Source organism: Schistocerca piceifrons, chromosome 2 (assembly GCF_021461385.2).
Source record: "Schistocerca piceifrons isolate TAMUIC-IGC-003096 chromosome 2, iqSchPice1.1, whole genome shotgun sequence".
Lineage (NCBI taxonomy): Eukaryota > Metazoa > Arthropoda > Insecta > Orthoptera > Acrididae > Schistocerca > Schistocerca piceifrons.
Window position 1 is genome coordinate 620,031,478 of NC_060139.1, and position 23,796 is coordinate 620,055,273.

Genomic DNA, 23,796 nt, shown 5'->3' on the forward strand with positions numbered 1-23,796 from the left:
AGATAAACTCCAGTGGAAGACTCTGCAAGAGAGACGCTCAGTAGATCGGTACGGGCTTTTGTTGAAGTTTCGAGAACATACCTTCACTGAGGAGTCAAGCAGTATATTGCTCCCTCCTACGTATATTTCGCGAAGAGACCACGAGGATAAAATCAGAGAGATTGGAGCCCACACAGGGGCATAGCGACAATCTTTCTTTCCACGAACAATACGAGACTGGAACAGAAGGGAGAAACAATAGAGGTACTCAAGGTACCCGCCGCCACACAACGTCAGGTGGCTTGCGGAGTATGGATGTAGATGTAGAAGATATTAATCCTGGAAATTCCAAGATCGTTTCGAAATATGTACAATAGGTCCTGAGACTAGCCCGTACATACAAAAGAAGCGACCTGGGATTCAGTTTCTATATTTAACGAAGTATTTTGTTTACTTACTAAAACATGACTACAACTAACAGTTAATGTTTGAATGAAGTAGTGTTTTTCTGTCATGCTTTTGACCGATGATGAATGCAGTATAAATTCCAATGGTAAAAACATATTTTTTATGTAATATAATTAAAATGTAACAATTTTTTATTTTATACCTTTACTTGTACTGTGAAACATTGTTTCTTGCCAAATCTCGTGATTCTAGATCACCGGGAAGTTGATGAGTGATTCTGCGAGTATCAAAACATGTGGCATAAACGACCGCATCTTTTGACTGCACTGATTTAAAAGTTTAAATGTTTTACCCCACCAAGGTGTCTTAGACTTTAGTGAGTGTCATAAATCAGAACTTGGTACTCCTTTCCGTTACTCAGAAAAAGGAGTCTTCAGACGGACCGTGAAATAGACGAAAAAATGACAATTTTTTTCACGTTATGACTGTTTGGAGCGCCATATTTTCGCCTGGTGGCAGAGAGTGGAACTGTCATTTTTTCAGCATACTTTGCGAATGCTTGGATTAATGAACGTACCTTCGATTCTTGGATTACCCATTAGTAAAGGTGTCAGTGTCTCATAAAGGAGTTCAATCCATATCAACAAAATTTTTCGATTTATTGCCCAGTAACATGAAATGTCTGAAAGGTAGCAAAGTAAGGTTTAAATTCAGCTTAAAAGCTTTTGTTCTGACAACTCCTCATTCCCACAGACGAAATTTTACCTAATTACCTGCAAGAGAAACCTGATTTTTAAATATCATAGCAAAAGTAGGTCAGTAAAATATTACATTCATTATTGTTAAAACTAATAACGTTTGTAAACTGACTTGTTCCACTTTATTTCGACAGAGAAATCGTCCAACTGTTCCATCGAACGTGTAATTAACTACTGTACGTAACTTTTCCCATTCACTTACTGTACTTGCTGCCCACTTAAGTCTTTGCCATCACACTTGAGTTCTATGCTGCTCGATTCTGTCTCGGGTTTGCTTTTTCGGCCGTGTTAGTTGCTTGCTGACAGTGATACACAGCACTGCGGACAGGTTTATTGATGTACAATACATCTAAGAGAACAATTCTGGCGCGACCCCTCCCGCCGGTGGTTCGAGTCCTCCCTCGGGCATGGGTCTGTGTGTTATTTTCACCGTAAGTTAGTTTAAGTAGTGTGTAAGTCTAGTGACCGATGACCTCAGCAGTTTGGTCCCTTAGAAATTCACACACATTTGAACATTTGAACAGAACACTTCTATATTTACTCATCATATAGTTTTGCAGCTATTGCAGTACCCATGTATCGGTGTTTGTAGACAAAATTACTGGATATCAGGTCTGCCTGTTATGAAAACAACTGTTTTTTGCGTTAATTCAAACATGTTTCAGTATCCTTGTGACATCGTCAGTGGATATTCTTTATTCAGTTCTTTAAAGTGTAAACATGTTTAAATAATAATTATTTAACGAAATGAAAACGAAAAAGAGTTTTTGTCTGTTGTTGTCATTTTGTATGTTACTTTTTCTACATTACTGGGTTGTTTAGGACCTTTGTACATCAATGGATATTGTTAACTTGGCAACCAAACTCACAATATTATCATTTAATTACAGATGACGAGCTAACCAATATCCAGTGTCTTATAGAAGGTCCGACATAATGTGATGATGATGTTTGGTTTGTGGAGCGCTCAACTGTGCGGTCATCAGCGCCCGACCGAATAATGTAGAAGAATAAACGTAATGTCAACAACAGACAAAAACTGTTTATAGGCCTAATGTCGTTAGAATAATTACAACTTAGAATATGTTTACATTTTACAGAACTGGGTAAAGAATATCCACTCACGGTGGCACAAAGATGCTGAAACGTGTTTCGATTTGTATAAAACACAGCTCTTCGTATGAGAGGCGGGCCTGATATTCAGTAATTAAATTCTGCATTTGTTATATAATGTACTGTACATCGACAGTACATTACGTATTTCCTGCATCACCCTTTGTTTTGTGTTGTACGCTTTGGTGATTGCTTATATAGGCATCTTCACTGTCGCAAAGGTATATTCAAAAAAACAAGGGCGATCGCCGTAACAAACCGAATAAATTATAATTACATTATTACCGTAACGATCCACTGAAGAGCACCAGTCCATTATGGCAAAACATTCCAGAGCAACCATCGCAATTTTGTCGGAGGAGTCTGCTTTCACTCATTATACAGCGTGGTTACAATTGAAATACAGCTATTCGCGGAGGTCCAAAGCGAGCTGTAATTATCGTGTGACAGCGAAACTTGGTAGATATGCTAATGCCGTAACGCGGATTCGATTTACGCTGGAAAAATGAGTTCCAATTTTGGTCACCAGGTGCAAATCTGGCGCTGTACACAGTTTGTTTGACGGTATGACACCCACTTTGTGATTTGACAGGCCACAGCGTGAGTGAACAGTATGGCTGTCGAGAAGAGAGACCGTGTGCTTTTAGTGAAATTGTTTTTAGCAAACGAGGTTGCTGTTGCTGTAACTGCCCATGCAGCAAGTGTCCCAGTCAGTGCTAGCGCTCGTGTAGTGTCACGAGAATTGTCCATCCCATGGTCAACAGTACGAAAAGTTTTGCGGTCCATTTTACGCTGATACCCGTATGAGATCCAGACGGTGCAACAACTGAAACCTCGTGATCCGCAGCAACGCGTTGAATTTGCTTTTCGGTTTCTGGCACGGATCGAAGTTGATGACATGTGGCCGGGCAATATTCTGTGGAGTGACGAGGCACATTTTACACTACAGGGTGGAGTGAATGCACAGAACTGCCCAATCTGGAGTACTGCTAAACAGCGTATTGTGCACGAACGGGCACTGCACTTGCCGTTTGTGACCGTGTGGTGTGGATTCACAGGCAGCTTTTTTTCACTATCATTTCTTCTTTGAAGAGAATATATCCAGAGGGCCTGCCAGTTGTACCGTGACGTCTGCACGTTATAGAGACCTCCTTGTGCAGCATGTGATTCCTGCTTTGGAAGACAGTAAGTGTGTGGAAACCACTGTTCTCATGCAAGATGAGGCGTCACCTCTTGTTGTTTACCCCGTAAAATTTCTGCTTAATGCAACCTTCCACGAACGTATTATCTCCCCAGATTTCTCAGGAGGTCTGCAAGATCATCTGATTTGAAGCCACGTGAAATTTGACTCTGCGCATTTCCAAAGGAACGCATTTACCAGGGATATGCTTGGGTTCTATATGATCTGACGGCCAGTTGCTCAGATTCCACGGGAACTGCTGTGAGCAACTGTTGATCGCGTCGTTTTACGTACGGATGAAGTAACTTGTCAATGTCTCTGGTGCTCATACTGAACAAACTGTATAAGCGGTGGTTAATAATAAAATCAACATCATGCCTTTCTCATTTGTTTGGCCTTTTCTGTGCACGTCCCGTTCCTAATCTAGTACATATGGAAAGATTTCCACGTGCCTTGTTTGAATTCACAGCGCCAGATTAGACCTAGTGGCCAAAACTGGAACTAATTTTTATTCAGCCCAAGCTGGTTCCACATTAACGCATTAGAATATCTACCAAGTTTCGCTGCTGTACGATAATTACAGTGAACACTAGAACTCTGTGAGTAGCTGCACTTTAAACATAACAATCTTGTACTATCACTGCTCTAGGAGAATTCGCAGCAGCTAGCACGTGGCGCCGACACTACAGTCTGATCAACATTTGGCCATTTACTACGCTGGTAATGAGGGATCCACTACTCGTGTTGGGCAGATTGTAAGTAGGCTGTTTAGGTTTTTACGTTGGTAACGCCACGTAGCGCTCTGTATGAAAATCACTGACTGTGCTGTGTGCAGTCTGTGGCTGGTTTGGATTGTTGGAATATTTGCTATTGTAGTGTTGGGCAGTTGGATGTGAACAGCGCGTAGCGTTGCGCAGTTCGAGGTGAGCCGCCAGCAGTGGTGGATGTGGGGAGAGAGATGGCGGAGTTTTGAGATGTTAATATGAGCAGACGATCTGGAAGTGTGTCCGTCAGAAAAAGGAAATTTGCCAAACTGGATGTCACAAATTATACATATATATTATGACTTTTGAACCCTATTAAGGTAAATACATTGTTTGTTCTCTATCAAAATCTTTCATTTGCTAACCATGTGCCTATCAGTAGTTAGTGCCTTCAGTAGTTAGAATCTTTTATTTAGCTGGCAGTATTGGCGCTCGCTGTATTGCAGCAGTTCGAGTAACGAGGATTTTTGTGAGGTAAGTGATTCATGAATGGTATAGGTTATTGTTGTTGTGGTCTTCAGTCCTGAGACTGGTTTGATGCACCTCTCCATGCTACTCTATCCTGTGCAAGCTTCTTCAACTCCCAGTACCTACTGCAGCCTACATCCTTCTGAATCTGCTTAGTGTTTTCATCTCTTGGCCTCCCTCTACAATTTTTACCCTCCACGCTGCGCTCCAGTACTAAATTGGTGATCCCTTGATGCCTCAGAACATGTCCTACCAACCGGTCCCTTCTCCTTGTCAAGTTGTGCTACAAACTCCTTTTCTCCCCAATTGCATTCAATAGCTCCTCATTAGTTATGTGATCTACCCATCTTCAGCATTCTTCTGTAGCACCACATTTCGAAAGCTTCTATTCTCTTCTTGTCCAAACTATTTGTCGTCCATGTTTCACTTCCTTACATGGCTATACTCAATACAAATACTTTCAGAAACGACTTCCTGACATTTAAATCTATACTCGATGTTAAGAAATTTTTCTTCTTCAGAAACGCTTTTCTTGCCATTGCCAGTCGACATTTTATATCCTCTCTACTTCGACCATCATCAGTTATTTTGCTCCCCAAATAGTTAGTCAGGGCAACTCTTTTGTAGGGATTATTGAAAGTCAGACTGCGTTGCGCTAAAAATATTGTGTGTCAGTTTAGTGAGATCAGAATAAGCAAAGAGAGAAATGTCTGAGTACGTTCAGTTTTGCTCAGCTGTTTGAAAATCAAATAACGTCAGAGGTTTATCAGCACAGTCATTTATAAAATTTTCTAAGGACGCGTTTCAACTTTCGTTCTGCCATGCTCATCGCCCCTCTGACCACAGTACAAAAGCTAGTCGAGCGGGAGTTCGTGGCTGCAGCACCTACCTCCTCGTGGTCCTGCGCGGCGGCGGCGCGCACGTCGGCCAGCTTGCCCTCCAGCACGCCGGCGGTCTTGTAGGTGACGGCGGCCAGCTCGCGGCGCACGTCCTCCAGGCGCTCCAGCGTCGCGTTGGCGGTCTTCTCCAGCTCGCGGTGGACGGCGTGCCGCGCCTCGCGCGCGCCTTCTGCCGCCGCGCCCGCCAGCCGCCGCGTCTCCTCCAGCGACGACCGCTGAGACTCCAGCGCCTGCAGCACCTCGGACCGCCACTCGGCGGGCACGGCCGCCGCCGCCGGCGCGCACGGGCGCTCCGTGGCCGCCTGCTCCTGCAACCGCCGCAGTCTTCACTCACTAACATGTACGGAGCGTCCCAAAATAACGATTCATTTTCATATAACGCATGTTTAATATACACAGTGTTTCAGATAAACTGTATTCCCCCTGTAACTTACAAAACAATAAGTGACTGGAATATTTATTGAGATAGGTCCATATAACAAAAATTATACTTCCTGTGGTGCTATGAACATAGTTTACCGACTTATTTTCCGGAGAGTTACAGTAACGAGATACAATTTTTTTAAATATGTGAGCGTGGGGTTGATCTGAGATTCTGTTATTCTGCGCAACGGATTAATCTGAGATGTACCCTTTACCCTGTGGCTCCTGCAAGATGCAATTTCCACCCCCACACTACTACAGAAGTCAGACAGGCGCTCCCAACGTTCTAAAGAGAAATGCCTGAAAAACTTTCAGCAATAAATATCTTCTGGAGTCGTCCGCTGTAAGGAAATGACACAAAAAATTCACAAAATTTCTTAAGTAACTAGTGGGATACTTGGGTACTGGAGTAGTGCTGCTTAGTGTAAGAAAAACATGAAACTAACGAAAGTTATTATTTATTTTGGAAAAATTCTGAGAAATCACAATGGCACTTTTAGTTATGAATTGAACAAGTTATATCCTGGTTCTTTTCGGTATGTGAAGTTACCTCTTAAGGGTAGGATTCATTAATGAAATTTCTATACAAAGTTTGACATTGTTATTGACTTGGCAGAATGGTTGAGAGGCGCGCCTACTCAACTTGAATAATTACCCTTTAGAATGTTGCTAGGTACAGTCGAGACTGTCACGTGTGAAATGCAGTGAAGTGTACTGTTGTGGAGGAAGTATGGGGCTCGCAATAGCTGTAGCGCACAATACCTTAAGCTGCGATGACTGCTGTCTGCGCCGCTCGCTGCTGACAAATAAGATAACTCTCGTTCTATCTGGATTGACCTTCGCCAATCAAACTCTCCCTACGCCTTGATGAAGTCAAGGATTCCTATTCGCCCCTAGTCTAACTATTGGCGTGGTACACCGGTCAGATAACCAGTCCAATGCAATGCCACTCAAAAATTCGCTCGCAGGCGTTTAACTATAGCTCTCTCCGTTCACACCGCACAATAAGTGTGTCGGCCAATACAGTGAACAACACTTAATCGCAAGGACTCAATATAGAGAGTCGCACTTCGATTCGCTCCCGACAGAGGTGCTCTCCCAGTGAAGTAGTGAGGAGAGACTTGTTCCTCGCTCCAAGAGTGACAACGGAATGGCGCCTCTCCATGCCAGACGTGAAGGGGTATATCTTTCGGTCTCTTCCATTACTCCTTCAGCTCAAGGCGTCAGAAATATCGTTTGCCAATCATCATTGCTCTTCTAAAACTGGAGAATGACGTTTCGTTTAAGGCGACCAATCCGGAAATCTGTAGTGTCAGTGTTTGGCGATTGCTGTCTCCCTGTGAAAATCTCTGAATCTGTGTGCTATGTGTAAAGAATGCGTAGGCTGGTCGCTCCCACACATCATCATCATCATCATAATCATTATCATCATCATCAGTGTTCTGCCTAAAGGCAGGTTTTCACATGGTAGTTCTCCGGGCTGTCCGGTCTTCTGCCATCCTCTTCAGATCTGCATAATTTCCTCTTCCCTTTATGTCGTCTATCACCTTGTATCTCCTTCTTCCTCTCAGTCTTCTCCCACAAACCAATCCTTCCAAAGCATACACAATGTAACGGAATTTGCTTTTAAGCCGAACACGGGGTCGTTCCTCCTTTCCCTCGAGCGAACGCTGTCCGCTCCACGGGCGGCCACTGGCCGACATAGATGGGTTGGGACTGGCCTGCTGGCGTGCGGTTGCCTCTCTCGAACTAAAAGTTCCTGTGACCGTCGTGTCTGGAATGTATGTGTGTACGCCAGCCTCGAGTATTTCAACCACGGTGTGCACTTGCGATTTATTAGTTATTTGCATATCGTTTACATGAATTCATACAACATTGACTTTATCTTATCGAGTTTGGGTTCGAATGAAGCGTCTTGATGTGCGGAATATGATTGTGAGGGCGGAATATGTAAGCAATGAAGGTCAGGAGACCCCAACGTCTTACAAATACAACATTAGTTTTTTACTCTGAAGCGCAAAGAAACTGGTATAGGCATGCGTATTCAAATACAGAGATGCGTAAACAGGCAGAATACGGCGCTGCGGTCGGCAACGCCTGTATATGGCAAGTGTCTGTTGCAGTTGTTAGATCGGTTACTGTTGCTATAATTGCAGGTTATCAAGATTTAAGTGAGTTCGAACGTGGAGTTATACTCGGCGCATGAGCGATGGGACACAGCAGCTCCGAGGTAGCGATGAAGTGGGGATTTTCCCGTACGATCGTTTCACGAGTGTACCGTGAATATCAGGAATCCGGTAAAAAATCAAATCTCATCGCTGCGACCAGAAAAAGATCCTGCGAAAATTGGACCAACGACGACCAAAGAGAATTGTTTAACGTAACAGAAGCGCAACACTTTCGCAAATTGTTGAAGATTTCAGTGGTGGGCCATCAACTAGCGTCAACGTGCGAACCATTCAACGAAACATCATCGATACGGGCTTTCGCAGCCGAAAACCCACTCGAGTACCCTTGATGACTGCACGACACTAAACTTTACGCCTCACCTGGACTCTTGATTAGTGGAAACATGTTGCCTGGTCGGACGAGTCTCGTTTCAAATTGTATCGAACAGGTGGACGTTTAGAGGTATGGAGAAAATCTGATGAATCCATGGACCCTGCATGTGAGCCGGGGACTGTTAAAGCTGGTCAAGCTCTGTAATGTTGTGGGGCGTGTACCGTTGGAGTGATATGGGACCCCTGATACGTCTAGATACGACTCTGACAGATAAGCATCCTGTTTGATCACCTTCATCCATTCATGTCCATTGTGCATTCCGACGGACTTTGGCAATTCCAGCGACACCCCACACGTCCAGAATTGCTACAGAGTGGGTCCAGGAACACTCTTCTGGGTTTAAACACTCCCGCTGGTCACCAAACTCCCCAGACATGAACATTATTGAGCATATCTGGGATGCCTTGCAAAGTGCTGTTCAGAAGAGATCTCCACCCCCTCGTACTCTTACGGATTTATGGACAGCCCTGTAGGATTCTTGGTGACAATACCCTCCAGCGCTACTTCAGACATTATTCGAGTCCATGCTGTCGTGTTGCGGTACTTCTGCGTGCTCATGGGGGCCCTACACGATATTAGGCAGGTGTACCAGTTTGTTTGTCTCTTCAGTGTATATCATGTAGCTGTGTAAAAATCAGTTCAGTACTTAAAAAAATTGTTCAAATCACTTTGGAAGCTAGAAACCCTCAAAATGTTAGGGGTGGATTCAACATATTGTGCATAATACTTGGATGCTTGCAGATGAATAGTCTGGTGGCGGAATTGTTAATGTAACTGAAGTGTTCAAATGTGTATCCATGTTCCTGATGCACAACGCAATGCGCCTTCTAAATAATCTGCAGACGTCGTCGGTGTCACAGAGCGACATGCTTCCTCGATGCCCTGTCTGAAGTCATCTAGTGTTTTGGGTTGACATAAACACGATTCTTTAGACATCCCCACAAAAATAATTCTACTGTGTTAAATCGGGAGACAATAACAACCATTCCGCAAGACCATAACGCTCTAATCGTCTTCCCAGAGGACCTCAATTTTCGACGATAAAAGCTCCATACGTCTTACTGGTCGGTGTACCTGCGAAGTAGTATGGACCGACCATTTTATCTCCAAAGATTCACACACACATTAATGGACTATCTCCGTTGACGAGCGACAGGATGTACCAACATAGAATTTTCTGTGACCCAGTAAAGATTATTATGACGGTCACTGACCATGATTTGTTAACGTCGGTTCGGAGAAGGCGTGCAGAGTGAAATTATGCACGGCCCACTCGCAGAAAGTAACTCTCCAATTGAAATCGTTCCCATTGAGCTCCCGTATCTGTGACAGGTGGTACGCCTGAAACCTGTAAGCCTGACTATACGCCACACAGATGAAAGGCTGATACCAGTAACTGCAGCAAACGTCTCGTAAGCTGACATGGGCATCGCGATGTGCTGCAGCTAAAACAAATTCCTTCATCTCTTCACTTCTTGCTGGTCTTCGTCTCGTACTTCCACGCCTACTGAAACTACTTGTTTTCGAAGTACTTGTTGAGCACGCAAGAACGTAATGGCTGTCAGAGAGAGCTCTTCAGCCAGGATATCTCGTGGCATACGCCATGGTTGCTTCATTGGCATCGTGTCGCCACTCGCCGAGCATCAGAAACATATCAGCGTACCCGTTGGATGTGTATGTCATGTTTATTCGACGTCAGTATCGCGGCACACCTCGTTTGTTTGTGAGGTCTGATCTTCCATGTATTTGGCGGTGTATGACAACGGTTGGCAGTCTAACGAAAGTGACATACACCGATGAGCTAAAACATTATGACCACCTGTTTAATAGCCTGTTTGTCCGTCTTTTGGCGAAATACCTCACTGATTATGCTTATCAGGGATCAGACAGTTTGTTGTTTGCTGGTAGATAAGTGGCATATGATGTCTACGCACAGGTCATGTAAATCGCGCAAATAACGGGACGCTGATTTTCGTACGCGGTGATGGCGTCCGATAGCGACGCAGATGGGTCCCATAGGATTCACATCAGGCGAGTTTGGTCGCCTAGACATCAATTCGAGTTCACTACACACATACCATCATACAGGGAGACATTCAGAGGTAGTGGTCCAGATTGCTGTAAACACGGTACCTCTAATACCCAGTAACACGTCCTCTTACATTGATGCATGCCTACATTCATCGTGGCATACTATCCACAAGTTCATCAAGCCACTGTTGGTCCAGATTGTCCCACTCCTCAGCGTTGATTCGCCGTAGATCCCTCAGAGTGGTTGGTGGGTCACGTCGTTCATAAACAGTCCTTTTCAATCTATCCCAGGCATGTTCGATAGGGTCCATGCTCGCCACTCTAGTCGAGCGATGTCGTTATCCTGAAAGAAGTCATACGCAAGATGTGCACGATCGGGGCGCGAATTGTCGTCCAAGAAGACTAATGCCTCACCAATATGCTGTCGATATGGTTGCACTATCGGTCGGAGGATGACATTCACGTCTCGTACAGCCTTTACGGCGCCTTCCATGACTACTAGCGACGTACCTTGGCCCCACATAATGCCACTTCAAAACAGCAGAGAACGTCCACCTTGCTGCACTCGCTGGACAGTGTGTGTAAGGCGTTCAGCACGGCCGGGTTGCCTCCAAACACGTCGCCGACGATTGTCTGGTTGAAGGCATATGCGACACTCATCGGTGAAGAGAACATGACGCCATTCCTGAGCGGTCCATTCGGAATACTGTAAGGCTCATCTGTACCGCACTGCGTGATGTCGTGGTTGCGAAGATGGACCTCGCCATGGACGTCGGGAGTGAAGTTGCGCATCACGCAGCCTATTTTGCACACAGTTTGAGTCGTAACACGGCGTCCTGTGGCTGCACGAAAAGCATTATTCAACACGTTGGCGTTGCTGTCAGGATTCCTCCGAGCCATAATCCGTAGGTAGCGGTCATCCACTGCAGTAGAAGCCCTTGGGCGGCCTGAGTGAAGCATGTCATCGACAGTTCCTTTCTCTCTGTATCTCCTCCATGTCCGAACAACATCGCTTTGGTTCATTCCGAGACGCATGGACTCTTCCCTTGTTGAGAGCCCTTCCTGGCACAAGGTAACAATGTGGACGCGATTGAACCGTGGTACTGACCGTCTAGGCTTGGTTGAACTACAGACAACACAACCTCCTTCCTGGTGGAATGACTGGAATTAATCGAGTGTTGGACCCTCTCCGTCTAATAGGCGCTACTCATGCATGGTTGTTTATATCATTTCGGTGGGTTTAGTGACATCTCTGAATGAAAGGGACTGTGTCTGTGATAGAATATCCAGTCAACGTCTATCTTCAGGAGTTCTGGGAACCGGAGTGATGTAAAACTTTTTTTATGTGTGTATAAATGTTCACCATTTTGATGGTAACGAAGACATCGAACATGTTGCAGCGAGCTTGTTGGAGCATCTGTCAGACGATTTCTTGACAGATGGACTAGAAAAACTGCAACATCAATGTTTAAGTGTATCAACCTGGCGTGGGGAGAATGTTGAATAGATGTGTACTGTCATAATACTGACACTATTCTGCTTTTCAGCAACCCAGTGTAGTGTAAGAAGTGGCTACTCAGCTGAAAATGATTGTTTATGATGGTAAACTATTTGATCAAAAGTAACCGCACACCCCTATGTGATGCAGAACTGACCACTAGAGCTCACGAGATGCGGATCCACCATACAAAATGAGGTGGGGAGTACTTTATCGTCAGCAGAGATGTAGTAACAGCAGAATAGCTCGGCCAGGAGACCTCAATAAGTACGAATGTGGAATCTTGAATTTCAGCTGAGTGACAAATCCATCACGGACACTTCAACCCGTATACAACTGCTCAATCGACTGTTGTTGATGTGACTGTGAAGCGGAAAAATTGAGGAACAGCCACACCTAAACTAAGAACGCGCAGACCTATCATGTACTGACGGACAGGGATCGTCGAGCACTGCAGCAGGTGTTTACAAAAATCGCATGAAATCAGCGGGAGGAACCACCAGAGAATTTCAAAGTGCTGCCAGTATTCCAGCCAGTACAATGACTGCCCAAAAGGCGTTAAAAAAAAGGGGGTACAATAGTGGGGCAGTAAGCCACACATTTTCGTAGTCAATGCTAAGCCACGCATATGGTGGCGCCAATAACAACGCCACTGGATTGTGGATGATAGAGACGAGTGATCTGGAGTGATGAATCACGCTACACCCTGTAGCAATCCGATGGAAGGGTTCGGGTTTGGCGAACGACTGGAGGACGTTACCCGTCATCATGTGTAGTGCCAAAAGTGAAATCCAAAGGAGGTGATGTTACAGTATGAGAGTATGTTTTCGTGGTTGGGGTTTGGTCCCCTTATTACGGTCAAAAAAACGCTAAATGCGGAAGCATGTGAACACGTTTGTGGTATCGATAGCTACGATGCCACAACATAGGTGCGCTCTGCTAGATTGGCACTACGACACCGACACCGGCGACAGTGCCCTCTAGCCGGTGCTGTGCAGCTCTACGAACGCTGCTCCGGATTCAGCCCATTTGATCCCGAGCAGACGACCAAGCAACATTGTTTTCTATTTCATAGTGGGCGAGCCACTACAGACTTTGCCTTTGTAACTTGATGTACGGCTTCGCACCTACGTGCTCATCTATAAGCCAAAGTTAAGTAAAATAGTAAAACCACTTTTAAATGCAGTACCGAAGCATTTCGCCTTTTCCTGCTCCTAATCACTTCCTACATTCGGCCTACCCTTCACTTTACAGGGGCAGGCTCACGCGCCGCCTTCCAGGCGGGATACAAAGCATTTTACAGCATTGTATACTACGATCGTTTGTGTGAGCATAACAATGCACCCTGTCATAAAGTAGCATCTTTGAGGCAACGGTTTGTGGTCAATAACATTTCTGAAATTGACTCACCTTTTCAGAGTCCCGACCTACATCCAATGGACAGCCTTTGAGACGAGTTGGAACGGCGACTCCTCTCCAGATCCTAGCATCCGACATCACTGTCTCCTCTGGTTTCAGCTCTTGAGGAAGGATGGGCTGTATTTATTCCTCGGCAGACTTTCAGATACCACTCTGAAAGTGTCCCCCTCATAAAGATGAAGGGTCGACACACGCCATGTAAATGTGCACTAACTGGTGTTGTTGTTGTCGTCTTCAGTCCTGAGACTCGTTTGATGCAGCTCTCCATGCTACTCTATCCTGTGCAAGCTTCTTCATCTCCCAGTACCTACTGCAGCCTACATCCTTCTGAATCTGCTTAGTGTATTCATCTCTTGGTCTCCCTCTACGATTTTTACCTTCCACGCTGCCCTCCAATACTAAATTGGTGATCCCTCGATGTCTCAGAACATTTACCACCAACCGATCCCTTCTTCTAGTCAAGTTGTGCCACAAGCTCCTCTTCTCTCCAATTCTATTCAATACCTCCTCATTAGTTACGTGATCTACCTATCTAATCTTCAGCATTCTTCTGTAGCACCACATTTCGAAAGCTTCTATTCTCTTCTTGTCCAAACTATTTATCGTCCACGTTTCACTTCCATACATGGCTACACTCCATACAAAAACTTTCAGAAACGACTTCCTGACATTTAAATCTATACTCGATGTTAACAAATTTTTCTTCTTCAGAAACGCTTTCGTTGCCATTGCCAGTCTACATTTTATATCCTCTCTACTTCGACCATCATCAGTTATTTTGTTCCCCAAATAGCAAAACTCCTTTATACTTTAAGTGTCTCATTTCCCAACCTAATTCCCTCAGCATCACCCGACTTAATTCGACTACATTCCATTATCCTCGTTTTGCTTTTGTTGATGTTCATCTTATACCATCCTTTCAAGACACTGTCCATTCCGTTCAACTGCTCTTCCAAGTCCTTTGCTGTCTCTGACAGAATTACAATGTCATCGGCGAACCTCAAAGTTTTTATTTCTTCTCCATGGATTTTAATACCTACTCCGAACTTTTCTTTTGTTTCCTTTATTGCTTGCTCACTAACTGGTGTCAGGATATATTCGTTCAGAAAGTACGTCTGCCTTGAGGAGAGGCAAAACGGGAAGCACAAAAGAAGAACACAATAAGGCGTGCAGTAAGAATGGAGAGTTACCATGGCGATGCGGGCCTCGAGACGGTCGACGGAGTGCGCGAGCCGCGCGGCGGCCTCCGCGGCTTTGGCGGCGGCCGGGCCGTCCTCCTCGGAAGAGGCCTGCACCTTGTTCTGAGAGCGCAGCGCCTCCTCCGCCACCTTCTGCCACGACTCCAGGCGCTCCAGGCCCGCCTGCAGCCGCCGCAGCTGCTCAGCCTGCCGCTCCTCGCGCTGGAACACGCCAACAGCCGTCTCTCTCTCTCTCCCACTCATACAAAACATGCGAGTATACATATATCGGACAAAACGTTATTTAAATTCAAGGAGGGATTACGCTTCACCGTGTAGCACAGTGTCTACTGTTGGTGACGTCCTCAATTCGGTGCAGATGTGAATGCACAAGTTTCTTCGAGTTTGAGTATCTAGTTGAAGTCACTCACTGATGATTACACCCTGTGGAATTACCAAACTGCGGGGATATTGACTGCTACGTTTCACCCACTACTCCGAGTAGATCTAAACATTTTCAATGGGATTATGACCGATCGATTTAGGGTGCCAGGTGAGACGCGATATGGTGTCTGAGTGTTCGTCAAACCAGGAACCTATACAAGCAGCCCTGTGAACACGGCTGTTGTCATCTTGACAAGCGGGAGTGTCCACGGCACATTCACCACAAAAATTTAGAAGAAAGGGCAAAACTTGTTGACCGAGCATTTGAAAAGAAACAAACTGGAGATTAATCGGTTCAGACCACGGCTGCTGTCCAGTTTCTGTTTTGTTCGACCGGCTGAAGAGGTGCAGCGCTATGAACCCCTCTGAGCAGTGGTCTATTGCCAGTTAGGAGACTCCCCCCTATGTGCCGTTCTCTTCGCAGTATTCGCTCGGAAACTGGTTGGCGTGCACTTACATTCACTGGAAATAACAATTCATGTCGGGATTGGAAGAGAGTGGCATTGACAATGCATCTTCTTTCAGCCACTGTTGTTACGCCCTGTTAGCTGGGAGCGACTGGTACATCATTTCTTGTGGACACGTTGTAACATCCCAACAAAAAATTCCGTAACCTACCAATAATACAATGCGACTAATTTCTCAATAAAATTGTGACTCACTTATAACCTTTCAATAATTGACTGTGAATTTAAACTGGTAAATTCTGGACGTCAGCAGTGCTGCGTCATGGCCCTGAAAGATCATACTGAATAGATTGAAATTCTTACCTCGATAAGGTCGCCGGATAACGCGTATGTATCTGCTCCTATAAGAAATTTTTCTGGCACAGCCCTGTGCAATGCTGGCCGATAGATTTGTCATGTATAAAAAGAAACAACTGATTTTTCTTTACAATAATCGGGATGATCATGGATTAGAGAAATTAGTAAGTTCTTTAAATTGAGATGAATGATTATCAAAAGTTTATTTTTTATAAGAAAGATTATTATTAAGAGATTTTTTTAAAAATATTTACATGGGGCTTGACATAACAATAGTACATATGCGCGAGGCTGCTTTTACCTTATACTACAACGCTCAGGTTCCGCCATCGCTCCCAACGACCGGCCCAGCCAACACGATACACCAGACTGATCGCTTGCAACAACTTACTCCTACTGCTGACAACACTGCTCTCTGGTCTGAGATTCTCTTATACCTCACATATCGCAGGCAGCGCGTGAGCAATCCATCGAAATTACATCTGCTCGAGTGCACTAGCAACAAATTCCTTAATCATGGACCTCTTACAACGCAGGATCCTCCCTGCTGATACCCAACAAATCAGACAACTTCATTCACAGTTTCGTAATAGGCACGTCCTAAAACCATCGCTCCTTTCCACCATTTTGCCACGTCTCCGCTTCGGGCCATTCTACTGCGTTGATTCTATACTTTGCACCACTGCCTGCCATTCCTTGTGTCAGCGACTGAGGGTCACAAGACTGCCTGGTACCAGGTCTACACCATCTATAGCGTTCTAAAGCGACCAGTGTGCTCTTTTGAGGAAGTGACCAGTATCTTGTTTAGTGAGTTTATTTTAACCCTGATTTGTGGGCGAAAGCGGGGCAGGTCACCCTTAAAAAGACAATGTGAGGGAGGCAAAATTTTGAGGAAAATTTTCGGAGCAAAAAGGGATGACATTAGCAGAGAGTGGCGAAAACTGCACAACGAAGAGGTTCACGAGCTCTATTCAAGCCCTGACTTAATCAGTATTATTAAATCACGTAGGCTGCGATGGGCGGGTCACGTAGCTCTCGAATGGATGAGGGCAGGGCAGCGCGCAGAGTACTGGTAGGGCACCTAGAAGGAAAACGTCCTGTGGGGAAACCGAGGCGTAGATGGGAGGACAATGTGAAGGCTGATTTGAGGAGCCTAGGTATTCAAGGTGAATGGAAGGAAATAGCCCAAGAGAGGGACAGATGGAGAAAATACGTTGCTGCGGTAATGGACTCTCGAGTCCAGTATGACCAGTGAGTAAGTAAGAGGGAGGCAGAAGTGCTGAGAATTGATACCGTCAGCCTACAAACGTTCTCTTGTTAACCGGGTGTGTAATATGTTGCATAATTACCGCACGTGGCTAGGAGGGCTTATATTATGACCACCAGCAATGTCGAGATTTCGTGCGACACTACGGCGTGTCTCAGGACGAGTCGAATGAACGTCTCACAGAATTTTTGACGTGCTACAGGTAACACATGCTCTGCTCTTACTCACCGCAAGTGCGCGAGAATCTTCGTGTGTCGCTTCCTGCCGCCAGGGCCGTATGAAGGCTGGCAGAACCGCTGTGTAATACCAACACGTGCGCGTGCACGCGACACACACACACACACACACACACACACACACACACACACACACACACACACACACACAGAGTGGTGCTCACCAGCCTGTCCTCCTGCTCCGACCTGCGCATGCGGTCGTCCAGGATGGCGATGGCTGAGGCGAGCGAGTCGAGCGCCGCGTCGGTGGAGACGGCGCGCTTGCCCAGGTTGGCCAGCGACTTCTTGAGCTGCTCGCCCAGCTGCCGCTCGCGGTACTCGTGCCGCTCCAGCTTGTCCCCCGTGTCGTGCATCACGCGCACCAGCGACACGATCGCGTCGCGCACGTAGTCCAACCTGCGGAAGACGACGGCGGTCACTCGACTACTATCTTTTGCGTAATATTTTTATTCCTTCTCCAACAGAAATGTCCATTATGTGAAGGTTCTTTGTGGTCTAGTTCAGAGTCTGTGCAGTATAAATGTTCCCAGAATGAGATTTTCACTCTGCAGCGGGGTGTGCGCTGATATGAAACTTTCCTGGCAGATTAAAACAGTGTGCCGGACCGAGACTCGAACTCGGGACCTTTGCCTTTCGCGTGCAAGTGCTCTACCATCTGAGCTACCCAAGCACGACTCACGAAGTTAGGAAAGTAGGAGACGAGGTACTGGCGGAAGTAAAGCTGTCAGGACGGCGCGTGAGTCGTGCTTGGGTAGCTCAGATGGCGCCGGCACGGTAGCTCAGCGTGTTCGGTCAGTGAGCTGGATGGCCTCTGTAATAAAATAACTGAGTGGAAGGATCAACAAACGAACTTAAACGGATGTCATGTGACGTCCGCAATGATCAAACCCAACGATCAACAACGAACAAAAATGCAAAAAAAAAAAAAAAAAAAAATGGTAGAGCACTAGCCCGCGAAAGGCAAAGGTCCCGAGTTCGAGTCTCGGTCCGGCACACTGTTTTAATATGCCAGGAAAGTTTCAGTAAAAATGTATTTATTATTTCTTTTCTTCATGACTGATGAGTCATAAGTGAAGTTCTTGATTCTGATACTAAAAGTGATGTTAAAACACAATAAAAACATTGAAATTTATTCTATCACTAAGAATAGGTCCTAAATGATAAAACCATTTTAAATATGGACCATAACCTGTCATAATCTTTATACGGGATGACCTTCATTGCGTCGTGTATTATCTTACGCCAGCCAGTGTGGCCGAGCGGTTATAGGCGCTTCAGGCTGGAACCGCGCGTCCGCTACGGTCGCAGGTTCGAATCCTGCTTCGGGCATGGATATGTGTGATGTCCTTAGGTTAGTTAGGTTTAAGTGGTTCTAAGTTCTAGGGGACTGATGACCTCAGATGTTAAGTCCCATAGTGCTCAGAGCCATTTGAACCATTTTTATTATCTTACGTTACTGACCGGTAGTGGCCTGCAGTCATTTTCGAATGCAGTTGTGTGGGTGATAAGTGCATCAGATTTAAATACTATTTAGCGCTACGTCCTTAAAGTTGTAAATAGTTTTTAAATACAACAAACTTAGAACGGAAACAACAGCATTCGAAAATGGCCACATGACGAAACTATCCAGTAATATAAGGTAATACACGATGCAGTTAAGGTCATCTTGTATGAAGAATGTGATAGCCTACGGTGAATAGTTAAAATGGTTCCATCATGCAGGAATTACGTTAAGCTGTGGATCCACACGTGAAGAAACTAAGAAAAGCACTTAAACGTATCAGAGAACTATTTGTGCCCGGATAATCAGACACACATGCAATTCACATCGCACACATTCATACTTCTACAAAGTTGGAGACAACTGAACTATTTTTTCGATACATTCATTGCTTTAGAAGTCTAACAATGTCGCTGGAAATACTATATTACTATGAATTACAAACCCTTCGAAAATGATAAAGGCACACCGAAAGAAATGAAAGATTCAGTTACATTAAAGGGATCATATACAAAACTCTGAATAACAAGGTGAGGAAATGAACCTTAATAAAGTCCTACAAAATAGTACCAGTCGCGTCTATACTTTTCGACATTGAGACCTAGCCAATAGCAGCTAGAAATTATCGGAAATAGAAGCTGCGGAAACATGGTTTTTGAGAAGAGTAGTATCAGATATGATAAGGGATACAATAATTAGAGAAGAATTAGCACTTACAACCATAACTGAACAGAACAAGGGCTATAGATACAATGCAGAGACCACGTCACAAAAATGAATGAAAATAGAATGCCCAAAATAATAATGAATTATTGGCCATAGGGAAAACATCAATAGGCAGATTAGGAAAGAGGCGGAGAAATAAACTGAAGCTAACCACATACAGTAAGAAGACGTAACATGCAAATGCCTAACACTTACAGCAAGAAGAATAAGAATAAGAAGTTATAATTTTCGTGTCAGTAAACTCTCAAGTTGTTGACAATATTTGCATTTCTACACATCGTAAACTCGAACTCAGTTGATGGCTAAGAATAAAGGGATCATTACCGTTATCAACAAGTTCTGTGAGTGACTCAAATATGTTAATTTCTAGGCTGGACACATGGCGCATTCCGTCGACATTTATAAAGTCGTGCAGCATGTTCAGAACAATATATTAACAAGGTAAGTGAGGGTAAAAACTCAGACGAAGTTATGAAATTCTATAACTATGCATCGGAGAGCACTTCATACTAAAGTATAAGGGGCGAGCAAAAAGTTTACGTTAAAAGGCCACACTATCTCCTTGCCTACCTGTCGGTGCTTATATACCAGCGTTGCATATACGCTGAAGCAAAGTCTTTAACGGAAAAATTTTGATTACCGCTTAGGTAATATTCCTGAAGAACACAAGAAACATTGTCGACGGAGTTAGTGTTCACCCAATTTACATTATTAACCTAGATCACCAGTTCAAGTACGAAACAAAAATTCTAAGGAACAGTTTTGGATCATGAGGAGAAGAAAACAGTCTTGGTTGTGACGTTGAAAATAATGTTTATTTATTCATCAATTTCGCGCGTTTCGGCCAATTCAAGGCATCTTCAGATTGGCTGATAAATGTTGATAAGCAAGTTATGGATATCGTTGATAAAAAATCGGCACAAATAAATTAGTCGAGGCGAATATACGCTCCCGTCATGTATTAAAATCAAAACACCCGATAATCTTGCCGGGACGCGTAATGTTTCATTCAATGAAAAAAATGTTTTTGCTGATTAATCTTCGACGGGGAAATGCTGCGCATTGTTGTGGCACGGTGCAGTGTCGTCTGTAGAATGACCAAATAAGGAAATGTTTCAGGGAACCTGCTGGTTGGTGGAGACAGTGCGAAGACCGATTTGAACTTTTGAAATAAAAGTGCCTTACACAGGGTGATTCAAAAGTAACTATTGACGTAATGTATACATAAAAAGTGGTTCAAATGGCTCTGAGCACTATGAGACTTAACATCTGAGCTCATCAGTCCCCTAGAACTTGGAACTACTTAAACCTAACTATCCTAAGGACATCACACACATCCATGCCAGACTGAAGAGCCTAGAACCGCTCGTCCACAGTGGTCGGCCTAATGTATGTATCAAAATGAGATTAAAATGTTAAGTAAAGTTTTGTCTGAAATTACTTTATTTCAGAGTTATGTAGTAGAGTAGGGACAAGTGCAATACAAACACTAAATAAATTATTTGCGGAAACAACAACGCGGAAGGATCCGAAATTTAATATAAGTGCGTACTGTACATTTGCCGCAGAATGTGTTCAAAAGGATGTCCACACAGACGAAGAACGTGACGTGCTCGACGTGTTGCTACTCTCGTAATGTAGCAGGCTCCGTTCACCTCACTGTGCACAGTTGCACAGCCATTTTCAATTTGCTGTTGTAGCTACGCTACTTCCTCATTGCAACACTATACGTTAGCTCCTTGAAACGATCCCAAAGACAGAAGTCCAAGTATTTAAGATCCGGAGATCTGGCTGGCCAAGCAATTTGTCCAGCACAACCTATCCGCTTATTTGGATAAACAATATTGAGATACTCTCCTGCCTCCCGACTGAAATGCGCAGCGGAACCGTCTTGCATAAACCATAAGTTGTTTTGTATATCGAGTGGGACATTATGAAGTAGACGAACCAGTTCATGTTCCAGAAACGGTCGATACACTCTGCCTCTCAGGCTCTGTAGAAGAACATGTGCGCAGAGTAACTAATTGTCTATTATACCACATCAAATGGTCACTGCAAAAGTATGATGATATCCTAGTATTGTAATTATGCGAGGGTTGACATGCGCCATCACGTACATGTTAAAAGCTTTCACGATAACCACACGGGTAAACAGGCTCCTGTGCCTTCTTCAGGTGAAATGGGTGGAATCGCTGTCTCCAAAGCAGGCGCCATGCAGTTGATTGCGAAACCCCTACAGCGGAGCGGGTGCATATGGTTGGATCTTCATCTACCAATTACAGAACCCATTCCATTCAAATTAGGTTGACATAACAGTGGAGCAACATGAATGCTATATTCACCGTCTGAGTGCCGTACACAACGACTGCAGTCTATAAACTACCGACAGAATGAATTTACGTAGTACCTCTGGTTCTGCTATAGCACAACAGCACGATAGATTACAACAGATAACACCGTAGTCAATACGTGCCATAAGGAACCAAACAGTACAGAGTGGTGTACTAAGCAACATCAGTCGACATGCTGACGAACGCGATACGCCAGAAGCCTGTACTGGCCCAGGATGTGATGCCTATCACAAATGACGTAATGCAGCACAACTCGGAAAAAAGCAATTTCAAACAGAACTTTGTTTAACGTTTTACTCTTTTTTGGATGTGTACATTACACCCACTAAGTGTTACTTTTGATTCACTCGGCATATTAAAATGGAAAGAAATTAACTAAACTAAAACGTAAAGTAAATGGAGTCAATGAAGATCTGTATATCATGTGTATGTCAGAAAAGATACAGATTATTAGAACATTTTCTGTTGAAAAGATATGTGTAGATGTCAGCCAGGGAAGGTAAGTGGAACAGCCATACGCCCTCTTTCGTCGTAGCGAGATAGGCAGGAGGACGGACAATGCGACTCCAGACGTGGGGTAGCCGACGTGGATGGCGGAAGCATTGGGTCGCAAGAACGGGTGCGGTGGCGGCGTAGCACAAACTTTTTTCGCAGTTAATGCGGTGATGTGGTCGTACCTGTGATCTGAGCATGAGTGAAGATGACTGGCTGTCTGGGATGAGGGCCGGAGGAGGGGCTACAAAATTCTGCCTCATCCGACTTAAATGCAGGCGATCTTGGCTAGGCGTACAGGGAAGGACTGAAACGTAGGCGTCTGAAATATCAAACGTAGACGTCCAGCAAAGGGACATACATAAACAACAATATCATTAAACCTGTGAACCAAATCGATTATAGAATCAATAGTATTCATACTATTTACCGTTTACATCTCAACAAAGTCTACAACTGCGTACGAGATCTATGTGGAAAGAGTGCTGGAATCTCGGATCAATAATAGCAATATTAATCATATTTGAAGTCTGAATTATTGTGACTGATCACCTGAGGGACTTATCCTCTTAGAATGAAAATAGAGGAAGATATTGCAAGCTATATTGGGTCTAAAATATCACAATAACATAAGACTGAATGACTCCAAATCAACGAAACGCATCTGCAGCATCTTCGACTCGAATCCAATAAAAAGATTACCCTGATGCCTACATGAACTTCAAAATAGCTCTAGAGGAAATAGACGTACAGGCAAAAGAAGCACAAAAGCGGAACATCTTTAGGACAGCAGTACTAACATTTGGGACTTTTCGGCGCCAGAACCGACCAAGAAATGAGTATTTTGGTATACTCAATAAATTAATAAAAAAACATCTAGCTTAAGAGAGAGCGTAATAACTGGGAACTGTCATGTTGGTATCAACAGCCACTATTCCGTCAATCGACCTACATCACTGTTTAAATACAATATTTGAACTAACTTCTCTACTACTAAATTCTCAGGTGAAATACTTTTTAGAAAGACATAACTATGCCTCACTGACTGTTCTAAAATTTGTTTCTGCTTATTTTTAACAGTAACTGATAGTTTCTATACTTTTGCGCTTGTTGACAGGTATGCACTCTAAGCGTTTGAAAATGACGTAAATTAAGATACTGTAACTCAGTTGGTAATATTGCCGTACGGTAAAATTGTAACTTCGTAAAGACAGCAGGCATGAAACGTTAAACTAAGATGAAGTGTATGACGTGGATGGATATGGCAATGATTGGCCTTTCAGAACAACTGCTCGAAGAAGGAAGGAATAATACCATCCAAATTCTGTACGTAAG

General features: G+C 44.3%; 1 protein-coding gene across 3 annotated transcripts in view; it reads right to left on the bottom strand.

The window, feature by feature from the left end:
* Positions 1-23,796, bottom strand: part of LOC124776340 (myosin-7B) — a 299,944-nt gene that overhangs the window by 48,440 nt on the left and 227,708 nt on the right. For all 3 annotated transcript variants that reach the window (XM_047251286.1, XM_047251287.1, XM_047251288.1), the window contains 3 exons: positions 17,556-17,787; positions 14,693-14,902; positions 5,560-5,877 (listed from right to left, as the gene is read on the bottom strand). In XM_047251286.1, the coding sequence (XP_047107242.1) occupies positions 5,560-5,877; positions 14,693-14,902; positions 17,556-17,787 (760 nt within the window). The remainder of the gene's footprint in view (positions 1-5,559; positions 5,878-14,692; positions 14,903-17,555; positions 17,788-23,796) is intronic.